The sequence below is a fragment of the Salmo salar genome, chromosome ssa11 (assembly GCF_905237065.1).
Source record: "Salmo salar chromosome ssa11, Ssal_v3.1, whole genome shotgun sequence".
Lineage (NCBI taxonomy): Eukaryota > Metazoa > Chordata > Actinopteri > Salmoniformes > Salmonidae > Salmo > Salmo salar.
This window is the reverse complement of record NC_059452.1, coordinates 107,474,978-107,485,862: the sequence shown is the minus strand read 5'-3', so window position 1 is coordinate 107,485,862 and position 10,885 is coordinate 107,474,978. Positions and strand designations below refer to the sequence as shown.

The 10,885-nt window shown below is 47.2% G+C and overlaps 1 protein-coding gene across 1 annotated transcript in view; it reads right to left on the bottom strand.

Moving 5' to 3' along the window:
- mtus2a (microtubule associated tumor suppressor candidate 2a) overlaps positions 1–10,885 on the bottom strand; it is a 160,594-nt gene that overhangs the window by 111,900 nt on the left and 37,809 nt on the right. Inside the window, exon 3 of the mRNA XM_045688911.1 lies at positions 1,884–2,166. Within this exon, the coding sequence (XP_045544867.1) occupies positions 1,884–2,166 (283 nt within the window). The remainder of the gene's footprint in view (positions 1–1,883; positions 2,167–10,885) is intronic.

Below are 10,885 nucleotides of genomic sequence, written 5' to 3'. Positions count from 1 at the left end.
ATGGAATATTTAGAATTTTTTGTCACGAAATGCGTCGTGCTCGTCACCCTTCTTTACCATTCGGATAGTGTCTTGAACGCACGAACAAAACGCCGCTATTTGGATATAACAATGGATTATTTGGGACCAAACCAACATTTGTTATTGAAGTAGAAGTCCTGGGAGTGCATTCTGACGAAGAACAGCAAAGGTAATAACATTTTTCTTATAGTAAATCTGACTTTGGTGAGTGCTAAACTTGCTGGGTGTCTAAATAGCTAGCCCTGTGATGCCGGGCTATCTACTGAGAATATTGCAAAATGTGCTTTCACCGAAAAGCTATTTTAAAATCGGACATAGCGAGTGCATAGAGGAGTTCTGTATCTATAATTCTTAAAATAATTGTTATGTTTTTTGTGAACGTTTATCGTGAGTAATTTAGTAAATTCACCGGAAGTTTGCGGGGGGTATGCTAGTTCTGAACGTCACATGCTAATGTAAAAAGCTGGTTTTTGATATAAATATGAACTTGATTGAACAGAACATGCATGTATTGTATAACATAATGTCCTAGGGGTGTCATCTGATGAAGATCATCAAAGGTTAGTGCTGCATTTAGCTGTGGTTTGGATTTATGTGACATTATATGCTAGCTTGAAAAATGGGTGTCTGATTATTTCTGTCTGGGTACTCTGCTGACATAATCTAATGTTTTGCTTTCGTTGTAAAGCCTTTTTGAAATCGGACAATGTGGTTAGATAAAGGAGAGTCTTGTCTTTAAAATGGTGTAAAATAGTTATATGTTTGAAAAATGGAAGTTTTTGTATTTTTGAGGAATTTGTCATTCGCGCCACGCCCATCATTGGCTATTGGAGCAGGTGTTCCGCTAGCGGAACGTCTAGATGTAAGAGGTTAAGCCAATTTGTTTATCGCTGACTCATCACTTAGGTTAGGGTTCATGCAGATATCCAATGTTTATGCGATGTTCAGAATGAGACTGATGAGGTAATAATTAATAATTGACTGTTATTGATGTAAGCGATATTTAGATAATCTCTAGAGTTTAAGTCGGGAGATAGTAACTCGGTAAACAACTGTTCCCGTGGTGCCCCAAATTCCTAATGATAGTCATGTCACAACACTGGCCAGGCCCAGTTGCCCATTATTGGCTACCATGGCTGTGTTATAATTTAGTTTAGAATAAACAAAGAAACAGGTAACTGCCAAAATAATGGAAACACTTGAGTAAATAAGAATATTGAAAGCAGCGGTGGAATTAACATCCCATCATGCTTAGGGTCATGTATAACTATGCTGGCCAGGCCCAGTTGCCCATAACATTGTCTACCATGGCTAGAAGAAGAGATCTCAGTGATGTTGAAAGAAGGGGTGATTGTTGGGGCACGTTTAGCAGGAGCTTCAGTGATGAAGACTGCTCAACTTGCTGATGTTTCACCATATGCCATGGCCGTCTCAGTCACCAGATCTCAACCCAATTGAACTCTTATGGGAGATTCTGGAGTGACGCCTGAGACAGCGTTTTCCACCACCATCAACAAAAACACCAAATGGTTGAATTTCGATGGTGGAAGAATGGTGTCGCATTCCTCCAATAGAGTTGCAGACACTTATAGAATCTATGCCAAGGCTCATTGAAGTCATTCTCGTGGTGGCCCACAACCTATTGAGACACTTTATGTGGGTGTTTCCTTTATTTTGGCAGATACCTGTAGTAGGATTAGAAAAGTCATATAAAATGTGCTTATTGCCGCTAAAATGTGTTGTTTGACATTTCACTGCAACATTTTGGAATGTTCATTGACATCGTTGGAACTGAAATTGTTACTAAGTAACATGTTCATTGCAAACTCTAACACTGTAAGCTTAATCGTTTCTTCTCTCACCTGTGTTGTCCTGTCCATTCTGATTGGTCGCTGGGCTGACGGCCTGCACTGGTTGACTGAATCCCAGTGTTGTCCTCTGACCCTGAACCATCATCTGGTTCTTGGTTGCTGTGACAACGACAGACCCCGGGGTTGCCCGTGCAACAGCTCCCAGACCCAGTTGCGGGCGTATCCCTATGCCAGAGCGGAGCAGACTGCCACTGCCGCCGGCTTGAGCCGTCTGGGTTGCCATCCTGGGGCCTGAGGGGTCCTCGCTACCAAGACTGCCCGCATTTCTACCCATCTGAAAAGTGAGAATGAAATGGAAGTTAAGCCATGTGGTGAGTTAGGCTACAGTAAACTACAGTAAATGTTCATTTCAGAAACTAAATTAAATTATGCATAGGATTCCTGTGGAGGAGACATTTTAGCATGAGTGTCAAATGGCCTACTCCCTATATCGTGCACTCCCAGCAAACCGGGAACATTCCCAGAACATATGCTAGTGTTTTTAAATAACATTCCAATTAAAATAATGTTTTTGATAAATAAATATTTTAAAAAAACATCTGAAAAGTGTTTTTCATTGTGTAAGTGTGTTTATTTAATGAGACTTTAATGAAATCATTTATTTCCCAGAGCCTCCTGCTCAGTCTGATCGTGTGGGCGTTAGGAAACAAATTTGAAGATATTTACATACACAGCCCTGATTGGCTGATAGGATTGTAGAGCCCACCGCCTTACCCAGACAAGCAGTCATTCGTCTATTATAATCAGATCAGATTGTGATGTCATGATGTGGGCCAAAAGTTCCATCCCACCTGAAAATTATTTTTTTTCTCAAAAAAAGGTCATAATCAAACTTTTCACAATTTCAGAATGTTTTTTTGACCTTTTTGTGTGGTAATATCATCAAACAAATAGGGAAATTATGTTTTTGAAATAAAATATCCTTTGAATGTTTTCCTAACATTCCCCCAAATGTTATGCACATAATCTGTAACAATCTATTCTCTTGTGGACAGACTATGGTACTGTAGATCTGTCATGATACAATGGGAGATAAGCATTAGTTCCGGTGCTTTGGACAAATCACCATTTTGCAGGTTTTAGCATCTTTTTGAGGGAAGGGGGAAGGGGGACATTTGGCCCATAGACTTGCTCATCATTTTCAAAGAGAGCTTTTTCGTTCCTGGTTCCAATCTCTTCTCAACACATATGGACCTTAAATAAATACGACCCAAAACATCCAACAGGATGACGAATCATGCAGTGGAACCTCACAAGGTTGTCCCCTGTCTCCACTGTAGTTTCTTATTGTCACTCATGAAGACTTGGCACAAACTGGAATACAGTGGACAGACAAGCCATGCAGTGTACCAGAACAAAGTTCCTCTTTAGTTGTCATTTCCCACAGTCTGTTGACACATGCTACTACCATTTATGTTACGTGCGTCTGTCCACAAGAGATTATGGGGAGATTATTAAACCATGCAGTGGACAGTCGACTTGGTGCTCCTGTCCCACAATCATATACTCATTAGTCTATAATCATAGACTAATACATAAAGCTGTCATCAAGGCAAAGCTACTTTGAAGATTTTGATTTGTTTAACACTTTTTTGGTTACTACATGATTCAGGTATTACTCTCCTCATGGGTACCAGATATCCCCACAAGGATGATAAAACATGGAAAATTCTTCCTGGTGGGGTCATTTCCCAGGTCCCCACAAGGACAAAGGCTGTTTTAAGGGTTAGGGTGTTCTATATTTCTTTATTAACTGTGTTCTTTATCACAACAGAAACACAAAGGCTCATTGGTAATCAGTACTTCTAAAACCATTCCATACATGGGCTCTGGTCAAAAGCTGTGCACTGCATTCTTTCTTTATTTTATATACAATTTTAATTTTATATTTTATAGACAACACAACACATAGACATACAAACATCAACCACATCACCCCTGTCCAGACCCACTAGCTCACAACCCCATCTCTATCAACTACATCACCCCTGGCCAGACCCACTAGCTCCCCCCATCTCCATCATACAGTGCATTCGGAAAGTATTCAGACCCCTTCACTTTTTCCACATTTTGTTACTTAACAGCCTTATTCTAAAATTGATTAAATTGTTGTTTTTTTACACATCAAACTACACACAATACCCCATAATGACAAAGCAAAAACAGGTTTTTATAATAAAAAAAAAAATGTTTCTCTAATATGGTCATACATTTGGCAGGAGGTTAGGAAGTGCAGTTCAGTTTCCACCTCATTTTGTGGGCAGTGTGCACATAGCCTGTCTTCTTTTGAGAGCCAGGTCTGCCTACGGCGGCCTTTCTAAATAGCAAGGCTATGCTCACTGAGTCTGTACATAGTCAAAGATTTCTTTAATTTTGGGTCAGTCAAAGTGGTCAGATATTCTGCCACTGTGTTCTCTCTGTTTAGGGCCAAATAGCATTCTAGTTTTCTCAGTTTTTATGTTAATTCTTTCCAATGTGTTAAGTAATTATCTTTTTGTTTTCTCATGATTTGGTTGGGTCTAATTGTGTTGCTGTCCTGGGGCTCTGTGGGGTCTGTTTGCGTTTGTGAACAGAGCCCCAGGACCAGCTTGCTTAGGGGACTCTTCTCCAGGTTAATCTCTCTGTAGGTGATGGCTTTGTTATGGAAGGTTTGGGAATCGCTTCCTTTTAGGTGGTTGTAGAATTTAACGGCTCTTTTCTGGATTTTGATAATTAGCAGGTATCGGCCTAATTCTGCTCTGCAGGCATTATTTGGTGTTTTACGTTGTACACAGAGGATATTTTTTGCAGAATTCTGCATGCAGAGTCTCAATTTGGTGTTTGTCCCATTTTGTGAATTCTTGGTTGGTGAGCGGACCCCAGACCTCACAACCATAGAGGGCAATGGGTTCTATAACTGATTCAAGTATTTTTAGCCAGATCCTAAATGGTATGTCAAATTTTATGTTCCTTTTGATGGCATAGAAGGCCCTTCTTGTCTTGTCTCTCAGATCGTTCACAGCTTTGTAGAAGTTACCTGTGGCGCTGATGTTTAGGCCGAAGTACGTATTTGAGAGGTCAAATATACTGTTCAGGTTTTCTACTGCCAAGTTTACACCTTCACTATTACAGTGGAACGTTTTGTCCAGGAAGTTGTCTAGAAGGGAGTGAATTTGTTGTTGCCTAAGGTAGGTTTCTATACTACTCTCCTTTCATCTATAGCCTGTCTTAATATTATTCAGTTCCTTTGGCTTTGATGTGTGTCAGTGGGCTGACTGTGAACGCTCTGAGAGACACTGGGTTGAGGTCAGTGATAAAGTAGTCTACAGAACTACTGCCAAGAGAAGAGCTATAGGTGTACCTACCGTACGAGTCCCCTCGAAGCCTACCATTGACTATGTACAGACCCAGCGGGGGGGGGCATATTTGGGAGGGAATGTTGTCATCTCCAGGCAGGGGTTTGTTCCCCTGTGTGCTAAGAATGGTCAGGTTCTTGTCCAGTTCTGGCATTTAGGTCGCCACAGACTAGTACATGTCCCTGGGCCTGGAAATGATTGATTTCCCCCTCTAGGATGGAGAAGCTGTCATCGTTAAAGTATGGAGATTCTAACACTCGATCATGGCCACTCTTACTTGGCTGCTTTGTGTGATGTATTGTTGTCTCTACCTTCTTGACCTTTGTGCTGTTGTCTGTGCCCAATAATGTTGATACCATGTTTTGTGCTGCTACCATGTTGTGTTTCTACCATGCTGTGTTGTCATGTTGTGTTGCTACCATGTTGTTGTCATGTCGTGTTGCTACCATGTTGTTGTCATGTTGTGTTGCTACCATGTTGTTGCCATGCTGTGTTTCTACCATGTTGTTGTCATGTTGTGTTGCTACCATGTTGTTGTCATGTTGTGTTGCTACCATGCTGTGTTGTTGTCTTAGGTCTCTCTTTATGTAGTGTTGTGTTGTGTTGTCTCTCTTGTTGTGATGTGTGTTTTGTCCTATATTTATATTGTATTTATTTATAATCCCATGCCCCCGTCCCCGCAGGAGACCTTTTGCCTTCTGGTAGGCCGTCACTGTATATAAGAATTTGTTCTTAACTGACTTGCCTAGTTAAATAACGGTTAAATAAAAATATATAAAAAATAAATAAATAAATGGGGGATATAGGTAGCATCTGTTGAGATAATTTCCTTATTAATTTCAAGCCAGATGTAAAATGTTCCTGTTTTGACTAATTTAATAGAGTGGGTCAGGTCTGCTCTATACCAAAATTAGCATACCCACTGAGTCTCTTCCCTGTTTCACACCTGGTAGTTTGGCGGATGGGACTACCAGCTCTCTGTAACCTAGAGGGCAACCAGTGGGTCCATCTCCTCTATACCACCTGGTAGTGTGGTGGATGGGACTACCAGCTCTCTGTAACCTAGAGGGCAACCAGTGGGTCCATCTCCTCTATACCACCTGGTAGTGTGGTGGATGGGACTACCAGCTCTCTGTAACCTAGAGGGCAACCAGTGGGTCCGTCTCCTCTATACCACCTGGTAGTGTGGTGGATGGGACTACCAGCTCTCTGTAACCTAGAGGGCAACCAGTGGGTCCATCTCCTCTATACCACCCACCTGGTAGTGTGGTGGATGGGACTACCAGCTCTCTGTAACCTAGAGGGCAACCAGTGGGTCTCCTCTATACCACCCACCTGGTAGTGTGGTGGATGGGACTACCAGCTCTCTGTAACCTAGAGGGCAACCAGTGGGTCCGTCTCCTCTATACCACCCACCTGGTAGTGTGGTGGATGGGACTACCAGCTCTCTGTAACCTAGAGGGCAACCAGTGGGTCTCCTCTATACCACCCACCTGGTAGTGTGGTGGATGGGACTACCAGCTCTCTGTAACCTAGAGGGCAACCAGTGGGTCCGTCTCCTCTATACCACCCACCTGATAGTGTGGTGGATGGGACTACCAGCTCTCTGTAACCTAGAGGACAACCAGTGGGTCCGTCTCCTCTATACCACCCACCTGGTAGTGTGGTGGATGGGACTACCAGCTCTCTGTAACCTAGAGGGCAACCAGTGGGTCCGTCTCCTCTATACCACCTGGTAGTGTGGTGGATGGGACTACCAGCTCTCTGTAACCTAGAGGGCAACCAGTGGGTCCGTCTCCTCTATACCACCTGGTAGTGTGGTGGATGGGACTACCAGCTCTCTGTAACCTAGAGGACAACCAGTGGGTCCATCTCCTCTATACCACCCACCTGGTAGTGTGGTGGATGGGACTACCAGCTCTCTGTAACCTAGAGGACAACCAGTGGGTCCATCTCCTCTATACCACCCACCTGGTAGTGTGGTGGATGGGACTACCAGCTCTCTGTAACCTAGAGGGCAACCAGTGGGTCCGTCTCCTCTATACCACCCACCTGGTAGTGTGGTGGATGGGACTACCAGCTCTCTGTAACCTAGAGGGCAACCAGTGGGTCTCCTCTATACCACCCACCTGGTAGTGTGGTGGATGGGACTACCAGCTCTCTGTAACCTAGAGGACAACCAGTGGGTCCGTCTCCTCTATACCACCTGGTAGTGTGGTGGATGGGACTACCAGCTCTCTGTAACCTAGAGGGCAACCAGTGGGTCCATCTCCTCTATACCACCCACCTGGTAGTGTGGTGGATGTGACTACCAGCTCTCTGTAACCTAGAGGACAACCAGTGGGTCCGTCTCCTCTATACCACCCACCTGGTAGTGTGGTGGATGGGACTACCAGCTCTCTGTAACCTAGAAGACAACCAGTGGGTCCGTCTCCTCTATACCACCCACCTGGTAGTGTGGTGGATGGGACTACCAGCTCTCTGTAACCTAGAGGGCAACCAGTGGGTCCGTCTCCTCTATACCACCTGGTAGTGTGGTGGATGGGACTACCAGCTCTCTGTAACCTAGAGGACAACCAGTGGGTCCGTCTCCTCTATACCACCCACCTGATAGTGTGGTGGATGGGACTACCAGCTCTCTGTAACCTAGAGGGCAACCAGTGGGTCTCCTCTATACCACCCACCTGGTAGTGTGGTGGATGGGACTACCAGCTCTCTGTAACCTAGAGGACAACCAGTGGGGCCATCTCCTCTATACCACCCACCTGGTAGTGTGGTGGATGGGACTACCAGCTCTCTGTAACCTAGAGGACAACCAGTGGGTCTCCTCTATACCACCCACCTGGTAGTTTGGTGGATGGGACTACCAGCTCTCTGTAACCTAGAGGGCAACCAGTGGGTCCGTCTCCTCTATACCACCCACCTGGTAGTGTGGTGGATGGGACTACCAGTTCTCTGTAACCTAGAGGGCAACCAGTGGGTCTCCTCTATACCACCCACCTGGTAGTGTGGTGGATGGGACTACCAGCTCTCTGTAACCTAGAGGGCAACCAGTGGGTCCGTCTCCTCTATACCACCCACCTGGTAGTGTGGTGGATGGGACTACCAGCTCTCTGTAACCTAGAGGGCAACCAGTGGGTCCGTCTCCTCTATACCACCCACCTGGTAGTGTGGTGGATGGGACTACCAGCTCTCTGTAACCTAGAGGACAACCAGTGGGTCCGTCTCCTCTATACCACCCACCTGGTAGTGTGGTGGATGGGACTACCTGCTCTCTGTAACCTAGAGGACAACCAGTGGGTCCGTCTCCTCTATACCACCCACCTGGTAGTGTGGTGGATGGGACTACCAGCTCTCTGTAACCTAGAGGACAACCAGTGGGTCCGTCTCCTCTATACCACCCACCTGGTAGTGTGGTGGATGGGACTACCAGCTCTCTGTAACCTAGAGGACAACCAGTGGGTCCATCTCCTCTATACCACCCACCTGGTAGTGAGGTGGATGGGACTACCAGCTCTCTGTAACCTAGAGGACAACCAGTGGGTCCATCTCCTCTATACCACCCACCTGGTAGTGAGGTGGATGGGACTACCAGCTCTCTGTAACCTAGAGGGCAACCAGTGGGTCCATCTCCTCTATACCACCCACCTGGTAGTGTGGTGGATGGGACTACCAGCTCTCTGTAACCTAGAGGGCAACCAGTGGGTCCATCTCCTCTATACCACCCACCTGGTAGTGTGGTGGATGGGACTACCAGCTCTCTGTAACCTAGAGGGCAACCAGTGGGTCCATCTCCTCTATACCACCTGGTAGTGTGGTGGATGGGACTACCAGCTCTCTGTAACCTAGAGGGCAACCAGTGGGTCCGTCTCCTCTATACCACCCACCTGGTAGTGTGGTGGATGGGACTACCAGCTCTCTGTAACCTAGAGGACAACCAGTGGGTCCGTCTCCTTTACACCATGTTTCTTGTAGGATGACAAAGTCTGTATTTTCCTATTTCTTTTATGCCAAAGGCAGATGACCTTAGACCTTGTATATTCCAGGATGAGATAGTTAAAGCTTTGTGTTCTGTAGTGTCTAGTGTTGTTTTCGTGTGGTTTAGGACCAGACCGTCTCTCTATCTCTCTCCCTTTCTCCCTCTCTCCACCGTCACTCTCCACCCAGGTAGATACCCCCTCCATCCATCTCTCCCTCTCTCCACCGTCACTCTCCACCCAGGTAGATACCCCCTCCATCCATCTCTCCCTCTCTCCACCGTCACTCTCCACCCAGGTAGATACCCCCTCCATCCATCTCTCCCTCTCTACACCGTCACTCTCCACCCAGGTAGATACCCCTCCATCCATCTCTCCCTCTCTCCACCGTCACTCTCCACCCAGGTAGATACCCCCTCCATCCATCTCTCCCTCTCTACACCGTCACTCTCCACCCAGGTAGATACCCCCTCCATCCATCTCTCCCTCTCTCCACCGTCACTCTCCACCCAGGTAGATACCCCCTCCATCCATCTCTCCCTCTCTACACCGTCACTCTCCACCCAGGTAGATACCCCCTCCATCCATCTCTCCCTCTCTCCACCGTCACTCTCCACCCAGGTAGATACCCCCTCCATCCATCTCTCCCTCTCTCCACCGTCACTCTCCACCCAGGTAGATACCCCCTCCATCCATCTCTCCCTCTCTCCACCGTCACTCTCCACCCAGGTAGATACCCCCTCCATCCATCTCTCCCTCTCTCCACCGTCACTCTCCACCCAGGTAGATACCCCCTCCATCCATCTCTCCCTCTCTCCACCGTCACTCTCCACCCAGGTAGATACCCCCTCCATCCATCTCTCCCTCTCTCCACCGTCACTCTCCACCCAGGTAGATACCCCCTCCATCCATCTCTCCCTCTCTCCACCGTCACTCTCCACCCAGGTAGATACCCCCTCCATCCATCTCTCCCTCTCTCCACCGTCACTCTCCACCCAGGTAGATACCCCCTCCATCCATCTCTCCCTCTCTCCACCGTCACTCTCCACCCAGGTAGATACCCCCTCCATCCATCTCTCCCTCTCTCCACCGTCACTCTCCACCCAGGTAGATACCCCCTCCATCCATCTCTCCCTCTCTCCACCGTCACTCTCCACCCAGGTAGATACCCCCTCCATCCATCTCTCCCTCTCTCCACCGTCACTCTCCACCCAGGTAGATACCCCCTCCATCCATCTCTCCCTCTCTCCACCGTCACTCTCCACCCAGGTAGATACCCCCTCCATCCATCTCTCCCTCTCTCCACCGTCACTCTCCACCCAGGTAGATACCCCCTCCATCCATCTCTCCCTCTCTCCACCGTCACTCTCCACCCAGGTAGATACCCCCTCCATCCATCTCTCCCTCTCTACACCGTCACTCTCCACCCAGGTAGATACCCCCTCCATCCATCTCTCCCTCTCTCCACCGTCACTCTCCACCCAGGTAGATACCCCCTCCATCCATCTCTCCCTCTCTACACCGTCACTCTCCACCCAGGTAGATACCCCCTCCATCCATCTCTCCCTCTCTCCACCGTCACTCTCCACCCAGGTAGATACCCCCTCCATCCATCTCTCCCTCTCTCCACCGTCACTCTCCACCCAGGTAGATACCCCCTCCATCCATCTCTCCCTCTCTA